The sequence below is a fragment of the Passer domesticus genome, chromosome 6, assembly GCF_036417665.1.
Source record: "Passer domesticus isolate bPasDom1 chromosome 6, bPasDom1.hap1, whole genome shotgun sequence".
NCBI classification, from domain to species: domain Eukaryota; kingdom Metazoa; phylum Chordata; class Aves; order Passeriformes; family Passeridae; genus Passer; species Passer domesticus.
In genome coordinates, this window is record NC_087479.1 from 12496495 (window position 1) to 12517095 (window position 20601).

Here is a 20601-nt window from a genome sequence, read left to right on the forward strand (position 1 = left end):
CCCCGCCGCGCCGGGGAGCCCAGCGCCGCCGAGGGGGCGGGACGGGCCCCCGAGCCCCCGCCCCGCCCGCCCCGCCCGCCCGGCCCGGCCCGGCCCGGCCCCGCGGGCGCACGGGGCAGCGGCGGCACGGACCGCCCAGGCAGGGCAGGCGGCGGAGCCTCAGCGCTTCTGGAGGAGGTGGGAAGCGGTGGGAAGCGGAGCTGCCGGGTGCGAGCGGCACATCCCCGCCGACACCCGGCCACACTCCAGCGACGGCTGCTTATAGCAGGCACCCGTTTATAGCGGGTTTCACGGGCGTGAATTTCGTCAGCCCTGCTAGACGGTACCGCAGATTACAGCCGAGGGATGTACGGCGGGTAAAGATCAGTGAGAACTGGGATATCACGTTTCCCTGTCGCTTAAAACTCTCAGGTTCGGTTTCTAAGAAAGCAAACACTGGAAGTTTCTCTTATTAGAAGGACAAACCCTAATAGGTTGAATCAGTAATACATTGCCTAAGCACGGATTGGAATTTTTTCCAGGGGAGAAAAAATCGAACCAAACACGTCCTCCAGCAAAGCCAGCCAATGCAGGCAGAAAACACACATTTACGGTTTGTTTGAGGCGATGAGATCGATCGGCTGGTGCCACAGCTCAGGGTTGCCTTCTGTGGCACACGTGTACCTGCGCGGGACAGGAAAGAGTTTGCGATGCGTGTGCGAGAAGAAGCAGGACAGGTCTCTGGCACGGCTCTGTCACTGGTTTTGGACACGTGTCTGCACCGGGCTCTGCTGTGCAGAAAGTCAGGTTAGTTTAGGGCAGAGGCAGATGCAGTTTGTCTGCTTTTAATTTAGGCAATATGCAGTTAATTCTCCTCACTGAGCAGCTTGAAACACCAGCCAAGTGGGTGGATTCACTTTTTTATTTATGTTTATACTACAGAATTAGAAATTAAAATAATTTAGTATAGTCTGCCTCTCCACCTGGCCTGCTTCATTTTCTGCCCCAATGTTTTCAGTGGCATAGTTAGGCACTGGACTGCCCCAGAGAGGTGATGTGTGGCACAGCTGGGGTTGGAGGGTGCTGCTGCCCTGTTCCTGGTGACACAGCCCTGCTGAGAGCCTGCAGCTTCTGGCAGGTCACCCGCTGGCACACGGTGGGTGAGATTGCACAGGGTGTGCCCTGGCTGCGATCAAGCAGTGGGACTGCTCAGTCCTGCAGTGCTGCACTGCGCTTGGGCACATCTGCTCCTTTTCCCCCCCTCCATGCACAGCACTGCCAACACCTCTCTCCTGACTCACTCATAACACTGTGCACACTGCTCGGGTCACAAGTCACCCCTGCGAAGGAACCTTTGTGAAACATTCCTAAGAAATTCAACTTCAATGTCGTGGCCATGGGATGGAGATTTTCAGAGATCACAGCAAGTCAGCTATCATGACGGGTGATTACCAATGCTATTTTAATAAAAATAATGTGTATAAATGATCACTTTCAAATAGCTTTCCTCCTAAAAGCCTGTAGAAAGTTTCTCTTTCACTTCTTGTTGGTTCAGTACCACCAGAGCAGCCAATGAGACAGAGTAAAGTACCTCAGGAGAGCACAGCTGTTCAGTCAGAGAGCAGGAGAAATGAACTCTGAAATCAGGTCATTTCCAGATGGCAGAGATTGAGGAGGGAAGGCAAAATAAGCATTCTGCCTACATGTAAAATAATCAAGTGGAAAATCTCAGGCCTCCTGTGCTTACCCATGCACTGACAGGTTAGAAGCTGATCCCAGAACAGCTCTTTCAGTAGCTGCATTTCCTTTGTTGCTTTTTAACCTTAATAGCTCTTTAATTACTGCTCTTATTTTCAAATCAAGTATACATCTGTGTCATATTAATGAATATTCATTGTCACTGGAGAGGAATTAAATCCATTTTTACCTGTGTTTCCAAGGGAATAGATGCCAGCTGTGTGTACTATTATCTAATTTCAGCCTGTCCTCAGCACTGTAATAGTATCAAGACCTATTAGAGAAGACTCACAGATACATAAAAAATAGCAACAAATTATTTACTTGCTTTGCAGTAGCACTTAAGGATTCCTGCCAAGACCATGGCTCTGCTGTGCAAGGCTTTTTGCAGACTATGGTACAAGAGGTGGCCTTGCTTGACACAGCTGACACCTGAAATGGGAAACAGCACAGTGCTGCAGCAGGGATGCAGCACTGGAGTATGTGGTCATTTGAGTGTCTTTTAGTTCCTTGGAGGGTTCTGCCTGTGTTTATTGCCTTTGATAGCATGTGAGCAGTGTGTGGAGCAGATGGGTACGTGTTACAGAGATCTGCTCTGTGATTGTATGGTCTCAGCAGCAGAGCCTGCTTAAATCCAGGGAAGGCCTCCTGTTGCAGCTCTCATCATACAACCCCTCCAGGTGCAAATCCACATATGGTTAATCTGTGTGCTCCCCTAGGCCCACCAGTATCTTACCCTTTATTTACATTAATTCCTTTATAGGCTATAGATGGGGCAGAAGGCTGTCCACTGTTCAGAAAATATCAGACTATGCTATAATTTCAATAAGAGTGATTGAATCCCATGCTTTTTAGCTTTTCCTGGCTTCCTGTAAGGGCTGGAATGAGATTCCTATCATGAAAAATTGTCCTGGCACTAATGCTAGCCAGGCTCCTTTCTCAAAATGTGATGAGTCTGTACATGAAGTGTAGGTGAAAATTTGGGAGTCTCCTGTGCTCTAGACTAACTGGGGTGAGAAAGCATCCCATTTTCCCATGCCAACACTGAAAGTGTTTGCCTTCTGAAAGACAGACACCTCTGGGTACGATTTCCCTAGCTGGTTCCTTCCTATCCTGAGAGATCTAGGCAGGAGCATTTCCCTGTGTCTTGTCTATGACACTGATCTAGAAGGGATAGGATCAAGCTCCTGGGTTAGCATAAAGAAAACCTGGGGAGAAATCCTGGGGGGAACGTTTTCACTCTGAGCACATACATGAAAGTCCTGGGCATCAGTCCAGAAGAGGGAGGCCAGGAGTTTATCGGTCTGGGAGAGGGATCAAAGAAACCTGCAACAGCCACTTCAGAACAGGAGGAAGACTTAGACAGCTCTAATAAAGACTCTTGGGAATACATGTCATCACTGGTGCCCTTGCCTTTGAGGGCAGCAGTTACCTTGACTCCTGCCAGCTGAGCTTCTGGCTGCCTCCAGACAGTTCCTGTCCAGCTGCAAGCATGCACATCTGAGGCAGGGTGGAAGCCAGAGGAGCTGCTGGAGGGCAGGCACTTACCTGCAGAGTGCAGGGGCAGGAGCTGTCCTGAGCAGCCTGGCTTTGCACTTCCACATCAACTGAGAAGGATTCTTGCATCCAGCCTCCAGGCATGCAGCACTGGCCTGTGTGTGGCCATGCCTGGGTGGCACCCAGGAAAAAAACCACCCCACAGCAGCCATTTCCAGATTTCTCATTGTATTGCCCAAGAGCCAGGAAAAGGATAAGAAGCAAGTTAGATGAAAGGTGTGAAAAGCTAGAAAGGTATGATACCTTCCCACAAGCAAGTGAACTAGGGAGGCAGACCTTGCTCTGCTTTATTGCCTCACTGGCCAGGAGCCCCAGCCAAGGGCTTGGTGCAATAATGATTGCCCTAGAACTGAAATAATGTTTCTCTTCTCCCGCAGGAAGAAAAACTGTCCTTTCCTGTGGTGTCCAAGACAGCTGCAGCTCCCAGGTGTTTTTACAGCCCATGGCAGGCACAGCTGCTCCCTAGGCACTTCTGGTCTGAGGTTTCTCAACAGGGTTTAGCAAAGCTGATGCCAGCACCCAGTTGGCATATAGGGCACTAGGAAGCAGCTTTCCTGAACTTGTTCCGTTTGGGTTTTTTTTGGTTGGTTTGTTTAGGTTTTTGTTTGTTTGTTTTGGGTTTTTTTGTCAGATGAAGGATGACCTCCTGGCTAGAGGTGCAGGATGAAACCATGAGAACACTGCATGGCCCCACAGGCCACCATCTCCTCCAGTGGTACGAGGGCAGCCTGGCCTGAGAGAGGAGCTGTGAAGGCTGAGGAGCGCTGCTGCTGATGGGTGCATCTGCAATGAGTGCTTGCCATCTGCTGGGAGGCAATCAGCCTGACAAGAGGCACTCTTGGATGCAGGAAAAAGAGCAAGGCCTGGGCCAGTGGTCCTGTAAGAGCTGGATGGCATTTGGGCTTGCAGAGAGAACAGAGTATCCTCTGAGGAGGGTAAGCACAAAACAGTCAGGAAGTTCTGGTCTTGGGCACATGAGGGCTGACAGAGCTCACTGCAGAATTTTAACATGCTAACACCCCCTTGAGCCCTCCTTGGAGGTGCCTGACCTCATTGCAGAGGTGGCAGAAGGCAGTTAGGTGTGTGTAACTAATGAATCTCAACCAGTTCATTGTAGCACTGAGCAGAGCCCTGGTGTGGTGCCATCTCACATTTCCACAGCACAATTTGCCAGGGTCTGTCGAGCTGTCTGTGTGCTGTTCACAGCATATGCCACTCCTGTCACAGCTTCCCCCCACTCCCCACAGCACCAACATACTGCCCTGCCTTGGACATATTCCCAGGATTCAGGCATTTGTTATGCCCCCAGCACATCCAGCCTGCCTGGCATGGGATATCCTGCATCAGCTCCTGGGAACAATGTCCAGCTGAAGAGTCCTCAATCTTCCCAATGAGATTTCACTGATGTCTAGGAGGATGTAATCAGATTTCCAGCGCAAGGTCTTGAAGAGCTGGTCTACTGATAGATGGATTAAACTTTCCCTTGCAATACAGGTACTGGTACCCCAGGTGAAAGTCATATTGTTACACTGTGAGGTGTTAATTGCATTATCAAAAGCAGCATCAACCTTCTGGGCTTGCTTTCCCACTGCTGCACTGAATGAGATGTGCACAACAGCAGCAAGGTCAGGAAAAGCTCTGGGATGTTTCTCTCCTGATATGGAAACCACCACAGGAACCTGACAGTGTATAGACTGTGTTCTTGCTCTTCTAATTCAGAAAGGTAAGAAACAAAAGTGGCACAATCAAATGCCTTTAATTCTCTGTATTTAATGATAGAGGAGACCCAAACTCCTATTAGGTATCCACATTTCTGGAAGGCAGCATTTCCAAATGACAGTTTTTCTCCCTGCCTGGCTGCAAGCCTACATGCAGTGAGCTATTCAGGCACATCTGCAGAAGAAGGGGGTGCAGGACTTTCCTTCTCCTGTCTCTGGCTCAAATTGCAGACACATTTCTTCAGTGGCAACACCATTTCAAGCAGCATTTAGTTGGGGCGCTTATTTCCAGCCCTCCTGTACCTACTAGACCATCTGGTCTAAGTGTTACTGTAGCTTTGTGGCAAACAATATGGGGTAAAATCCAGGTTGAAATAAACACAGCAAGGCTTTCCCCTAAGACACAAAAAAGTGGCTCAGAAGAATGAGCACAGGCTGTGTGGAGGGGTAGGAGGAAGAAGGATAGTCCCTTCCTACAGTATGGACTGGGAATCTATGCTTTGCATAATAGCAAAAGAAAAGCAGAAGAAACTGAATAAAAATCAGGCAGTAGCACCAGGAACAAGTAGTGGCCTCGGACTCTAATTTTTTGCGGGTTTTTTTCAGGTTTTTATCAATTGTTATTCATATTTGGAGCAGGCATAGAAAAATTGCTTTGACCAAGAGACTATCTCCAAACATCTCTTCCTAAATTCAGCCCAAATCTATGCTCTACTCTTTTCTGATTTCATTGTCTAAGTAAGAAAACTCCCCAAACAAGGGCTTACTTAGACCATGTTCTGTTGTATATAAGCTTAGTGGAAACCATGACCTGGGATTAGAGTGTAGGTTTGTGTGGCACTCCAGGGACACCCCAGTGGAAGGATGTTCTTTTCTGGTCAAAATCAAATAGCCCCCCAGGGAAAAAGAACAAACTTGGCAATGCCAGGTACACATCCAGATTGAAGATGCTCAGTAGAGTGACTCTCGTAAGGTTTTCTTCAATAAATTATAAGGAAGGTTAGAAATAATTTCAGTCTAGTAATCCTCTAAAGGGATCTACAAAATCTAACTTTTGATTAGTGCCAAGATCTTCAAAATCAGAAGAAACTAACAGTAGCACACCACACTCCTCTCCCTGAGCAGTCATGCCTTGCAGCTTCTTGCAGAGCTTCTTGGCTTTAATTTACAGATTACTCCATCTAGTGGCTTTAAGGTTCCAGCCTCGATGAGTTGAAAACTCTGTCCTGGCACCAGCTGTATTTCAAACCTCTGCAGCAGCTTTGCCATCACCACTTTTACCTCCATCTGTCAAGAAGAAAACTGAAGTCAGTGACAGCAAATACAGCTTGGACTGCAGCTGCTTAAAGTCAGTCTACTATCTTATAATGCTTTGTCAATACGGAGATTTGAAAGTTAAATGTTACTCTGTTCATGCAGCCCATTGAGTTCGGGCAGGAAACCTGGGACTTCCTGGATTTAAAGACAACTGACAGGCACTAAGATCAGTCTTTCTGTTTATGTGTTAAACCCATTTTGGAAGTCAGACTGTAAAACTAAACTACTCTGAGCACTGGTGCTTAGATGAGCTCACAGCACAGACCCAAAGCGCTGGCCTCTGGCTGTCCTGAAACGCTCTCTGCCATGCTCACACACATTAAATTGTTCCTTCTGTCCATGTAGCCCCCCCTTCACCTTCTCTGTGCCAGTTCTGGCTTGTGTCCTCCTCCAGCTGATGTTTTCCCTGCCTTGATTCTGTCAATGGCAGCCATGAGATGATCCCCAAGACCCCCTATACACCCTCTGTGTGCTCGACTTTGGCTGGCAAAGGAATGCTGACTGTGATTCCCATTAAAGGGTTTGGATTTGAGCAGGCTGACCCAGGAAAGTTTGGAGGGAGTGCAGCCTGCTGCTCCTCTCTGCAGAAACCTTGGCTGCAGGGTGTCTGTTCCTGTGACAGCATTTGAGAGACATGCCTGTCACGGGCATAGGGGGAGATCTTCCCTCTGAGGAGAAGAGGGGCACTGCACAGGGCACCAGTGTGGCCTCTGGTGCCCACCACCAATGGTCAGCACACCCTGAGCTGGCCCAGTGCTTGCTAACCAAGTGTTGTTCCAGGCCTCTACTCACCTGTGCAAACACCTGCCCGATGCAGGATCGGGGTCCCAGAGAGAATGGAAAATAGCAGTAATATGGCCTGCAAAGAAAAATGCTCAAAATTGTCACTCTGACAACCTGGTTGTAAAGAAACAAGCAAATATTTCCTCACAGCAGCAAGGAAATGGTTTAAATATCCCCTCACCTACTGGACTTGTCAAAGCAGTCTCCAAATTAACTCTTTTTTGCTTCAGAGCAGCAAAATAGGTCAGCAGCACATTTCCTCATCATCTGTCTTTACTGCATGGCTCAGCTGCCAGAGCTGTTTTGATGCATGCCAGCCTCATTTCAAAGTGTGTGTCAAGCACACTCTAAATGCTCTTCAGCCTGTCATGAGCACGTCACAATCTGCCCAGTTATTGCTCCTTTGGGCAGCTCTGAACCATGTGAGTGAGGGGGTGTTGCTTTAGGAGCCCAGACTAACTCTAGGCTGAAGGAAAACTCCTGACTCATGAAGAAGCTGGTGCTGATCTCTGCATCTGTTTAGTCACTCACTGGTTCCTTCTATTGCACTCCTGACCCCTGACTAGACTTAGGCTGCCTGCCCATGTGGCTGAACAGCATCTTCTCTCCCTCAGCCCCTTCTCCCCTGTCTAATTTGGACACATTTCAAGCACCCTGGGGCCAGGGCTGTCATGCATTAAATGCTTGAAGTGTACTAAGGCAAATATTCAACCTGGTTTGGGCCCAAAGCTTTGACCTCAAGATAAATATTTAGAAAAAAAAGACCAATGTTATTGTTATTAAGGTAACACGTGGTCTAAAGAATTCTTGAACAAAAGCTGTGCATTATTGCTTTCTTTTTACATTTGGATGATTTAGTGTTACTCAAATTGGAATGGAAAAATAGTTTTATTCTACTTTTCTTTCCCTTAAAATATCTTCCTGTAATGGTTTCTTAATACATATTTAATAACATGGGAGTAAAAAGAAGAAGCTCACTTAGGTGCATCTTTGCTGAATCGATCTGGATCAAAAGTAAGTGGATCCTTGAAAAACTTTTCCATCCTTCCCATTACATAAGTGTTGAGCTGCCAAGAAAGAGTTTATTTTTGTTAGTCAGGAGCAACACATGGAAAATGCATCTTTGCTGTCAAGAGGTATAAAACCATAAATGCCTTCTCATCTCCACTCCCAACTGAGAGTCTTAATCCATACCCCAATTTTGGTCAGAATTTTAGAGACATCAGTACAAATATGCCCAGGGAAGACTTTGGCCCTCTCATCCACAGGTCTGTTACGTTTGGATTAACTGGGGCAGCTAAAAGCTGCTGCTGGTGGGTGGCACTCACAAAGACCGTGGTGTTGGCAGGAATTCTGATGCCATTGATGACGTGCTCCTTCTGCGGCCTGCGGAGCGTCCCCGAGACGGGCGGGTACAGCCGCAGCGACTCCTTCAAAACCTGAGGCAGCAAAAAGCACAAGAGGCCAGTTAGCTCACACACTGCAGGAAGCAGAAATGAAATTAATTACCTCCCTAAAGTGGCCTTTCACTTTAGTTAAATGGGAGATTTTGACTCTTGAAACGGATGCTGGTCTATCTGCCTTGGATTCCTGTGGGCAAAATGTAAGGCTAAGTCAGCTCCTTCAGGCCTGCTTCTTTCTTACAGCTGGTAAAACAGAGAGAAAAAGACACAAAACCCAAAAGAGGTCCTGGAACAGATCTAACCCCTCAAGTCAGATGAACAACTAAGCGAAAAATTATTAGGAAGCAAACTCAGAGGGAGTATCTAAGAGTGAAGTCTCCTGTCCCTGATGAGCTTTCTGGGCACTGGCTGCCATGAGGGTGGGTGATTGTTCCCTCCTCCTTCCCACTCTCAGCTCCTGCCTTTGTCCTGCTTCTGCTGCTTGAGGAGCTGAGCCAGGTCAGAGCCCCCAAAAGGACAAAAAACAACCTGGCAAAGGAAAATGAATGGGGAATGTTGAGAAAAAAAATGGAATAAGACCACTTCTTTTGGTGTCAGTGAGCTGTAAGAACGGCTTATTTCATCAAAGTGAAACCTAATTAACAGCGCACATGAGCATCGCACTGAAAATGCAATTAATAGTGTGCATGCACGAGTGGACTAATGAAAAAGAAACCTGGACAAAAGAATTCAAAATTGCCTGAACAACAGGAGAGGAGTCCCATAGTCTCTGATATTCCAGTGATGGACTGGCTCTGACCAAGGGTGACTGATTTTGATTGTATAGATACAAGATTGTGCTGTTAAATAAATTGTCTGCTTTGAGGAGCTCTCATGTGATCTGTCTTAAAATTGAAAGGCTTAGATACCTCATCCTAATTGGAGTGGTATAATTGTGATGGTTTTTGGAGAAGCCTAAGGAAGCCTGCTGATTTCTGTAATCACGTAAAATTGCCTTTTGCTTATGAGAAATAGACCTATGAAATCTATCTGCTATCAATGCACAGTAATTTGTGGGATGGGATATGCCAAATGGTAAAACACTGTTGCTCACCTCAGCAGGGCAGTTTAAAACAAAAAGGATCATGGTGGACTACTAAAATCACAGGGCAATTTATGCAGAACAGCTGCCAGGACTGTGATTCAGCCTCTCCTGAGGGCTACTGGTGTCCCCCATCTTGTGTAAAAAGGAAATGCAACACAAACACTGGCTAATAGCCAACCCTGGATTTGCAGTTCATTACCAACCAGCATTTCTATATACAAGACCTCTTTTAGGACCAAACTCTTTCCCCCACTACCCCTGAGTGACTGAAGAGGTTTTCAACACTGAATAATGAAAAATTGACATTAGAAAACTCAGCCATTATTTTTGGCTATCCTCAAAGCCGACTTTATTGCATATAGCTGGAAATGCTTTAACAATAATCAAACAAAAATGGAGCAATGAAAAATGAAAGTGTGTGGGATTCACACACTGGTGGGCTCAGATCTGCACACCTTTCTTAAAATTACAGCTATTGCTTCACCTCAAATAGATAGGGATTATGCAACTCTACTCTAGCTTCCAGACTGGCAATAATTAAGGAAAGCAGTGAAGGAATTTGTAAATTTGAGGAGCATCTTCCCAATAAGTCTGGGCTACTGCAAATGTATCAGGCTACCTGCTGGCTGACTCTCTGGGGACAAACACTATCAGGATAAAATGTTAGCAGCGTTTTTAAAATTTTAAAAGTGTGGGGGTTCTCCATGACGTGTCAGAGGTACTACCAAACAGCTCTGCCTGGTACCTTACCTCACTCCCACAGTACCTGTGATAAGTAGGTGAGCTTGCCAAGATCCTCATAGTCAACATCTCTCTTAGCACCAAGAACCTCATCCACTTCAGCCTGAGCCCTGCAGGTCAATTAAAACTTCTTAGATGCAGATGCCTGTTTCTTGCTAGGCAAGTTGATAAATTATATTATTTTACATTCCAGACACGGAGTTGGACTTAAACACCCATCCTCAGGCAAAATGCCAGCCAGTTCCCATCCAGGCTTCCTGAACTTGTACCTTGTAGCAGGATGAGGCAATGTGCATACAAGGCAGCTGAGTCAGGTGGGATTTGGGACCTGCATGTATAAAGGCTTTGAATAAATTGCCTAGGTGAAACTGAAATAATCCATCGTAAAGTTTTTCTTTTCATACATTTTGGATATATTGGTACCAGGAAACTGTTTATTTTGGAAGGGAGGCTAGAATTTAACGATTGTATCTTTTTAATAACTCTTACAATTAAGTTCACCTTGAAATTAACATCAAGCTGGGTCTGAAAATTGGAGCACACATACCTTTCCAGTATTTCAGGATGCTGACCCAGTGCCATTACTGTGAATGTCATCTGATTGGCACTGGTTTCATGACCTAATGATAACAAAAACCAGTTTAAAAGTTAGTATGAAATAATAACATGATACAAAGGTGGTCTACAAGATGATTGTGAATAGGAAGCTTTAAACATCAAACCCCAAATGTTTTATTTTAAATATGCTAGAAAATAAAGGAAATAATAAAAGGTATGTAAAGTTTACACAAAGAGCTTTCAACAATGACAAGAAAAAGGACATAGCTGGCAAAGATATGACCCAGCTTGCCCAAGCAAAGCTGCAGTGGTTGCATGCAGCACCTACTGGTCATGAGCTCCCTAACAGGAGGGCCAGTGAGGTCCAGGATTTGCCTTGTCATACTATGGGACACACAGTTCTGCCAAAAAAGAAAGGATTTACTGTTTTTGAGGGAAAACAGAGCTTCTTATCATCTTTCTTTGAAAGGTCTGCTTTATGTGTTAGGATGACCCTGCTTGAGCAGGGAGTTTGGAACAGAAGACCCTTCCAGCCTTACCCACTTCATGACTCTCTGATGTGGACACTTTCCCCTTTTTTTCATGGACAGACATATGCACTATTTTTAAGCATTACAGAAAACAGACTTTTGCAAAGATCTCTGCTACAATAACATCTTTCTTGCTAAAGAACAGCATTTTGACCACACCTTCTCATGAACCTAAATCATCTTGATCTGCAAGATCTGCAAAATCTGCAAAGAAAACCCAACTATCTCATATAATTATTCAGCCCATATATTTTCTGATTGGCTTGACAGTTGCCTTCTTCTACTTAGGCAAGAATGGCATTTAATCATGTGGGTGAGGTGATGCAAAAACATGTTGAGCATGTAAAAGATGTTTTTGGTGGGGTTTAGTGGGATCTGCAGGAAAGGACCAGAACCCCATAAGGAATAGCCTTGCACCCCAGTGGGCAGTGGAAAGACAGGCTGGAACACAGAGTGGGAAGCCAGTGGTTGGAAAACACCAAGCTGGCATTATTTGCTGCTGTGGTTATCACAGAAAGAGGACAATATATCATTTGCCTGTGAGAAAATTAAGAGTTCTCTTCAGACCTCACCCAGCTGGTCCTAAGCCAGGGTAATACTTGGTCTTCCAACCAAGAGACTCCTGGTTGCAGCATCATCACATGGAGTGATAATGTTAATCATGATGTTAATTATGATTAAAAAGGATGTTAATCATGACCTTGTAGACAGCTCGAGAATGAGTACAGCTTTCCACATTACACACCCAAGCATTAAAATAGCTACCAACCTGCAACAAAGAAAGTGATAAAGTTATCCAGAATGTTTTCATCATCTCTAGTCTCCTCCAGAGCTGTCAAGGTAGAAAAATAAATGGAATTAGAAAATGGCCCTGTGCCCCAGCTGGACCAGCCAGAAGGCTCTACCCTTTGGCAGATATTGGCTGAGGAGGCATTGAGAGAGGATGCTGAGTGGGCATTTCAGTGGTGACTTGTGACCAATATTTGATCCAACACAAAGAAACAGGGAATTTTTAAAGCAATCCTCACTATCTTCAGTGTGAAAACAACTTTAAAGGAAGATCCAAGTTCAGACCCCCAAAACAATCCTCCCTGAATTTCACAGCAAAACATACTACAGAGAAATTCACTCAAACAGTAAGGTGTCTCTTACCATCTCCTTTCAGTATCTGTGTAAGAATATCCATTGTAGCTTCTTTCCCATTCTGGAGGGCTTCTCTCCTCTGGTCAATGCACTGCTTCCCCACACGTCTCAACAGCCTCACACTCTCTCTGGCCTCCTTTACCAGCTTCTGCTTCCCTGGCATGAACTGAATACAGAATTCCTTTTGTCATTTTATTCCTTTTGCTGGTAAAAATAATGTCAGTGTTATTTTACAATAGAGCACCTTGTTTTCCACTAAATGACACTTGTCACAAAGAACATTTGCTCTCCATGCAACAAACTGAATGCCTGCAGGATGAAGGGTTTGGACTGAAATAAGAAATATTTCAATCTGTGCATGCTGATGTCGTGTCTCGTCAGAGTCAGAGCTGATGTTTTGGGCACTGTGAGCAAAATTCATCACCTCTCCGTGGAAAGAAACTGCAGCATGCAATGCAGAATCTCAGCCCTGGTCTCAGAAAGGAAAACAGGAGTTCTAAAAGCCTGAACTACAGCTTTCATAGACACTTGAATAATTCTTTACTTAAACATTTAGTATTAAATCCATCATTTCCTAGCAGATGAATTTGGTAGATGAATCTGGGTTGAAAATATAATTTTTTCATAACAAGAATGCTCAAATTTCTTCCATCCTGAGTGAAGGCTGCCATCCTTCTTAGACAAATGGCAAAAATGTCAATTTTTAATGGGAGAGCATAAAACCATTTCAGACGGAGACACATGCAGGGGGGAACAAAAGGAAAAAAAAAAAAAAAAGAAGCATTAAATATTAATGTTCATTTCCTGAGTTTTTTAAAGCAGTAATGAATTTTATCTTGATGCCCACTGGAGGGAAAGATCTATAGATGACTGTTTCCCTTGCTCTCTATATGGACCTTGCACAGCTCCATGAATTCATGCAGGAGCAGCTGAATGTGAGGAGAGGGGACTGAAGTGAGGAGAGTACAGACCCTTATGAAGGGATCCCGTGCCTTGTTCAGTCCCTCCATAATCTTGGTCACAGCGTTGGGTAAAGGTGTCTGGTCATCACTCAGTGCATTCAATTCCAGGCCAAAGGCTACCTGAGAAGCAGGAGAGAAAAAGGCAACTTGCTGAGGTGGGGGTGAAAGGGTGAAAGAGCAGGATAGCTTCACAGCACCACCTTTTCCCCTAAAAATATCTCAGGCTGGATCCTACCTTGCAGGAGGCTGAGACGGGAGGGCAATATCAACATCATGTTTTCTCCTTATTTGGGTGGATTACTAATTTACCACTATTCTCCATTCCTCCCAAAGTGGCTTGCATAGGAAGGGAAAAGGCAGCATAAGGCAGACTTCCTGCTGACATGCAATGGCAATAATCCAACCTCCAACCATGAAAGAGCCCTGGTGTGTCCCTTTTGGCATGGAGGGCATGAGGCTGAAAGGACTTTTGCAAGGGGTCCCCATCCTGCAGGCCACACCCAAACTACGCCAACCCTTCCCTACCCGCCCTTTCCCATGGCTCAGCTTGAATGGAAGTGGCACTATTGGTCCTGCAGGCCTTCTGGCACTGCTGGGTAAAGGTCTTTCTCCCTGCCTCCAGCTCCTGATCCCATCCTGCTGCTGGTAGGCATCACTTCCATCCCTTCCTGCCACTTGAGAGGAAACAAAAAAGGGACAGCTGGTACCTTTCCAATGACATCCATGGTCACCCGGCTCATCATCGACAGCATGCTAAACTCTGTTTTTCCATCTGCCTTTTCCTCCAGCTTCTCCATCAGCTCCTCTGCTTTTTCATTAAATGTCTCCATCAGACCAACCAGGTAGCTGAACAATCAATAAAAATGAGCATTGGGGGCTCTGGAGTGAACATCTTTGCTCAGACAAACCTTTGTTATTTTCCATAGAAAACGGTGAAGTTTTTAAAAAATTTATAATTATTTTGCCTTAATACATGAAAAAGCAAACATATAGAATGAGCTACATTCTTCTTAATCAGTCCTCTCATGTGTCATGGTAAAGGGCAGTGGCCTGTGCCCTTTGCAAATGGACTTTATCTTTAGACCTTATATACAATGCATCAAGGTGCACAAGGAAACCAGACCAACTCTCTGCCTTATTTTTTCCAACAGTATAAGGCAGTCATAACCATGCTCCAGGATACACAACCTTGGTACCTTTCTGCCATTGCTGAGTTCATAGGGGTGTCACTACTCCATGGTCAAATTATACTTAGCATGGGAATGGAGTGCTAGATTCCATGTTAAACATTATTTTGGCACTGAATCTTGGGGTCTTTTTCATCCAAATACCAAACAATGACAGGGAGAAGCATGACAATACAGTAAAAGTAACAGCTAGATGGTCCCAGAAGTGTTTGCCTCACCTTCGGCTGAAAGCTGGATCCATTATCCTCCGCTGCTTGTGCCAATGCTCATGGTTGCAAACAGTTACCAAGCTATTCCCTAGAAACCTAGCACACAGGAAAACAAGGAAAGGAACAAGGTTTATGCAAGGGAGCCTGGTAAACCCCGTGTAGTCACAAATGTAAGTCTTTCACATCTACTTTTTAAAATTTTTCCATGTGTAGGGAGCACCTTTGAGTATGCAACCATTGCATCACTGTGGATGAAAACCGAACCACAGATTTTTCCTCCAGGTAGGTGTGGACTGCTGAGTTCAATAACATGCTGGTTCATTACACCAGTTATGCAAATAATTAATATAATAACTGGATTATTATATTTTCAAAAGCTTCAGACTAAGAAAGAAAAATTCCCCTTTTTTGAATTGAATTTAGAAGTTGCAAACTTCCTTGCCTTATGGAGTGCTCTAAAATCTGAGAACTTTGATGATGGTCTTGAGCAGACTGCTCTGAGACTAACTGGACATCCCCAGGGGGAAAAAGGACACATGATCAAGGTAAAACAAAATCCAACATATCCTCCTCCCTGACTGGGAAGACATTTGACTTGACACATAGTTTAATAGGTACATGCTGCTTATGTGCGTCTGGAATCAGAAATTAATCCCCACACTAAGGTAAGTGGTCTGAGTCAAAATGACATGCCTGTGATATTATTAATCTTATTAACCTCACAGTGGCTTCAGATGGGTTTTACCTACCTCTCACCAAACAGGCTGAAGAGACTACCATACACCATCGGATCCTTCGGGTGCTGTGGTGACATCAAGAACTCCTAAAATCAAACCTCAGGTCAGTGAATACTGATTGTAGCCTCTTTCCCAGACAAAATGCAAAATTTCACTCACACACATCTACTCTTCTTCTGCAGCTATAGTCTGAAGAGCAGATGAATTATTTGGTGTGCCCTGATTCCCCAGTTCCTGTGCTGCTAGCTTGCTTTGCATCCCTCTAGCACTTTTTTGCCCAATGACCTCAAATCTCACTTTGTTGTAATTGCAAAGTTTTAGAGAAAGAAATTTGGCCTCTCGTGCCCCATTAATGTGAGATACTAAGCTCTTGTAGAGAGCTTGCTTTTCACAAATGGAAAATATTTGCTATATGTGCTGTTTAAATAAAAGTAACAAAATAAATTAACTGATCAAGGAAAAAAGAAATCAGGACAGCCTGGAGAGCAAAGCATTTCATCCTCCTAACCCAGCCAGAGCCAAGCACAGATTGGCTGCTCTGTGCTGCTCTGATCATCAGGCACCAGCTCTCCTGTTATGGAGGAATGGGCCTATCCCCACCATTGATTTGGCTTTATTTTTCAGTACCTTCACTCCTTCAGGACTCACAATCAATAGTGAGAGTCTGTGAAAGGCATTAATTCGTACAACTGGTCCATATTTCTCTGCCCTGTAAGAAGAGAAAATTTATAAAAAGAGAATTATGGTACAAACTACCAACATGTAACAGCTCTGACCTCATAACCTTGAAGGACCAGAGCACATTGCAGTGGGAAGTACTGCAGTCCCCAGCCAATAAAGCCATTAAGAGAATCACGGGACAGAATAATCAAGTTTGGGAGAGTCAAGTTCAACATCATCTGATCCAGCCATCAACCCATCACCACTGTAATCACCCCTAAGCTACATCCTCAAGTGCCACATCCAGCTGTCTCTTGAACATTTCCATGAAGTTACTCCACCACCATCCTTATTCCAATGGCTAACCATTCTTCCAGTGGAAAAGTTTTTTCTAATATCTAATCTTATTTGAAAGACCAATGCTCTCTTTCTAGCTCCTTTGTCAACCTTCTCAGTGATGCTAATTATGTAATTCTGTAAGGGTCTTTGTACATTGATTTCTCCATATGTGCTACAGGACTACCCCATTCAATGTTATTGACGTGCCTCAACTTACCACTGCAGCAAGAGACCTGGTGTGAACTCCTGTTTCCTCACCATTCTCCATATGATTGGCAGGTGTCCAAAAAAAAAGCTGCAGAATATGAAGGTTAAGAGTGTCATGAGGATGCCAGCACAGGGTTTTGTATGGATTGCAATCCTGGTTACTCAATGAGTGTTGCTCATGTTTTCCTCATAAGGGAAGATGAAAATAACTCTGAACTGAGCCAAAGCCCAGCCCTCACCAAGCTGGTGAACTGGGGACCAAAGACAGGCTGGTGCTCACGTGCAGCCAGAAAGAGCAGCACAGAGATAAAGGATGAGGTCTTTTTCTTATGCTGTATAGTAGGAGGTGTTTGGGTCTGGATGGGATTCCCCAAGAATTGCTTTGCTCTTTGCCTGAATGAATCAGCTATTACATTGCTGTACATGAAAGAGATATTTGTATTAAATACTCCTTAATACATGCTTATCCCTGGTAAGTGTGACTTCATTTCTGTCAATGAATTTCTGTTAAGAGAAATTAGGAATGTGAAAAATGTGCATTTTATTATTGGCTTTTCGCAAATATTAAAATGAATGTTATATGTGTTATGTTAGAAAGTTATGCTGTATTAATTTTTTAAGTAGTGTGTTAAATACATTTTTAAGTTATAACATAATGTAAAAATAGAAACCATGCTATGTGAGATACTTTTTTTTCTAAAGAAAGGCCTTGCACTGAGATAGCAGCCACAAGATACCTAAATCTTTCAGAGAAAGAGAATTTATTGCTCCCTTATCAGAAGAAACTAACTTCTTCCTGCCTCGCTCAGACATGAAGACACCATTAAGATTAAGAGGAAGAAGTTGACAATGACCAGACAGAATCCTTTGTTTGAATGAAATTTATGCATCATGTATGAGATGTATGAATATGCAACAGGCTGTTGTTTTTAAGAGTTAATCCTCTGTTAACGGGTGTCCTTTTTCGGGCTTATTTTGCCCAGAAAAAGGTACCCGGATGTCCATAACTCTTTGGTTTTTTATTGTCTCATATTGTCCTCAAATTTCATTACTCTAATTATATTACTATTTTTATAACCATTTTATTACGATTAAACTTTTAAAAATTTAAAAACAAGTGATTAGCATTTTTCACAACGAACCATTTCCTTCTGTCCAAAACTGCATCATTTCAAATACTGAGGAGGATAATCACTGGTTAGTACTGAAATTGAAGAAATTAATAAAAAAAGTTAAATCTCCAAATATAGATTTGCATTTAAAACTTAAGAGATCAATTCCTTCTTTCAGCTGTGAGTAGTGAATTCTCTCTGGCTTTGCATAAATCTGAGGGAAGATTTGGCCAAGCTCCTCTCTAAATGAAGCAAACTGCACTCAAGATCTGTTTTCCATTTGAGAGAAAGAGAGCCATGTTATCATCCTTTTCAGTATAAATAAGCTATGGGGGAAAAAAGGCTCTTATTTTATTACTGTTGGAACTGGGAGGCACTTAAAATAACAAGAACTCAACAAAGTTACTCAACATCTACAGAAACTTTTAATCCTCCACTTGTTTGACTCCTTCTTTGTAACTGTATTCCAAAAAGATGTGAAAGCCCCAAATGCAACTCCTTTCTTAGGTGAGGAAAGGGCTCTATCTGCAGTGCAGGAAACGAGGTCCCACTCATGAGCTCCTCTGGTGTGCCATCACTCCACGATGTTACTTCACACCTCAAAATGAACCTAAGGACGAGCAGGTCCACGTATGACAAGCTCATCCTCTCCCTACTCTTGGTATCTGACCCTGATTACACAAGCAGGCTGAAGCCTGGAGGTGGGCAGGAGAGAATTGTGTGTGTGAGCGCTGGTGTCTCTTCCTGTGGCTTATTTTACGGAGGGCATGTGCCCCCGCAGGTGAGGTTAAGTGGGGAGCTCACACACTCCTGCAGGAACTGTGACCCCTGTGACAGCGCTGCCACTGCCTTGCTGGCAGCGCTCTCATTGCCCTCTATCACTTACGACATTTTTTCTTTTTGGCAGAAAGGAAACACCTGGCTCATGAAGGAGGGCACGGAAGGTGCCTGCTGGAGTTAGTGCCACCGTGTCCCCGGTGGGACGGCTGGCGGTGCGGGTCCCTCCTGCCCCTTCAGGGTCCGAGCAAACGCGCAGCTCCTGCGGGCGGCTCTGAAGCCACCTCTGTGGCCGCCCGGGAGGTGCGGGTCAGGACACGCAGCCCCGGCCAGGCAGGCCGTGCTGCTGAGCGGGCTGCGGGATCCCCAGCGCTGCCCGGGAATCGGGCACCCGAGCGCTGTGCCCAGCCTGTGTCCCCCCTGGCCCGGCCCGGCCCACGGATCAGCTGCAGGCTGATTTCCTGCTCTGACGCCGCCTCACGGCCCCAGCCTGGCACGGAGCGCTGCGACACCGAGCCAGCCCGGCCCGCCCGGCCGGCCCTTACCTCTCCCGCGGGGCGCCGGGGATGTAGTCGTACTTGGCGTGGATGTACTGCACGTAGCAGCAGTACAGGACGAAGGCCAGCAGGGCCAGGGCCAGTAGGAGCCCCAACGTCGCCCACAGCAGCTCCATCCCGCCGGCTGGCAGCGCGTCCCCCGCCGCGCAAAGGACGGCCGGGAGAATCCCCGGCTGCGGGCGGGGACGGCCCCGTTAAAGAGCCCGGGGCTGTAAAACACACGCGCACCGCGTGTGCCCGTGGGTGTGCGCCTGTGTGGTCCAGGGCAGGACGCGAAGATGCTCACAGGGCGGGAGTGCTTTTCCTGTGAAGACAGGATGAGACTGTCGGAGCTGTTCAGCCCGTAGGATATGAAACTTCCGGAGAAACCTTATTGCTGGGGCTGTAAAAGAGCTTGTTACAAGGGCATATGACAGGGGAAATGTCTTTGAACTTAAAGTACGTAGATCTAGATTAGATATTAGGAATAAATTCTTTACTATGAGGATAGTGAGGCACTGGAACAGGTTGTCCAGAGGGGTTGTGGATGCCACATCCCAGGAAATGTTCAAGATCAGGACTTTTTCCCTGTTAAGGCTGTGGTTTTAAAACTGCCTGTTTTCAGAAAAAAAACTACCATTCCTTCCCACTAGTCAGGCAGTGCATATAATCATAACACAGTATGAGTATCCATCACTAGGAAAGATATAGCTGATAGCAAGAATAGCATCACCCAGAGAAAGTTTAAAAACTAAAGCCAGCTGATGTTTAAAAATTAAAGCTAGCTGATAAAACCGTGGTTTTAAAGACATTCAATGAACTTCCTGATGAAACATTGATTTTCAGAGTGTCATAAATGTTTTTTCAGCATACTTCAAGAATAGATCGTAACTACCTGTAAGTTCTTTATTCATTTGGAATCAGTCTCAGAATAATTCCTAAGAAAAGGTTCTGCTTGTACCTGGTTTGTGAGCAGCTAACTGGGAGGTGATAAAATATTTTGTATTTTATACATTTTTATGGGGGAAACAGGCTATGTGATACAGTTCTAATCCCTGAGTAAATCAGGTATGCTTTCACAATTAGGCTTCTCAGGCAAATATAATTATCCTGATAACTCCCCTAAGTATTCAGCCTGGATATGCTGCAGAAATTATCTTATTTTTCATGCTTTAAAGATGAACTTTAATAAAAGCTTTTGTTTGTGTTCCAACAAACTTTAACACAACCCTTTGTTTGTATTCTAACTTGTTTCTAGACCCTCGAGTGAAGGACATGATCCCAAGACACTCTTGTGTTTGTGATGTACCCGGGAGCCACACACT

At 45.0% G+C, this 20601-nt stretch overlaps 1 protein-coding gene across 1 annotated transcript; it reads right to left on the reverse strand.

Moving 5' to 3' along the window:
* Nucleotides 1–5951: 5951 nt before the first annotated feature.
* LOC135302651 (cholesterol 24-hydroxylase) lies at nucleotides 5952–19472 on the reverse strand. Its single transcript, XM_064423410.1, has 15 exons — nucleotides 19286–19472; nucleotides 16862–16939; nucleotides 16273–16354; nucleotides 15658–15731; nucleotides 14918–15004; nucleotides 14220–14358; nucleotides 13522–13632; nucleotides 12560–12716; nucleotides 12177–12239; nucleotides 10867–10939; nucleotides 10345–10429; nucleotides 8420–8530; nucleotides 8070–8158; nucleotides 7101–7167; nucleotides 5952–6278 (listed from the first exon to the last, which is right to left on the reverse strand). The coding sequence occupies exons 1-15, from the start codon at nucleotides 19411–19413 to the stop codon at nucleotides 6117–6119; spliced, it is 1506 nt and encodes a 501-aa protein (XP_064279480.1). The 5' UTR covers nucleotides 19414–19472; the 3' UTR covers nucleotides 5952–6116.
* Between the last annotated feature and the right edge of the window lie 1129 nt (nucleotides 19473–20601).

Bases quoted from the DNA above. Each gene is read 5' to 3' on its own strand.
- LOC135302651 (XM_064423410.1), bottom strand. From the start codon at position 19,413: ATGGAGCTGCTGTGGGCGACGTTGGGGCTCCTACTGGCCCTGGCCCTG. The intron at 8,531-10,344 runs GTACTGTGGGAG...TTGCTGCCTCAG, and splicing joins AGCTCACCTACTTATCACAG to GTTTTGAAGGAGTCGCTGCG. The intron at 8,159-8,419 runs GTGAGTGCCACC...CTTTCTTGGCAG, and splicing joins CTGCCAACACCACGGTCTTT to CTCAACACTTATGTAATGGG.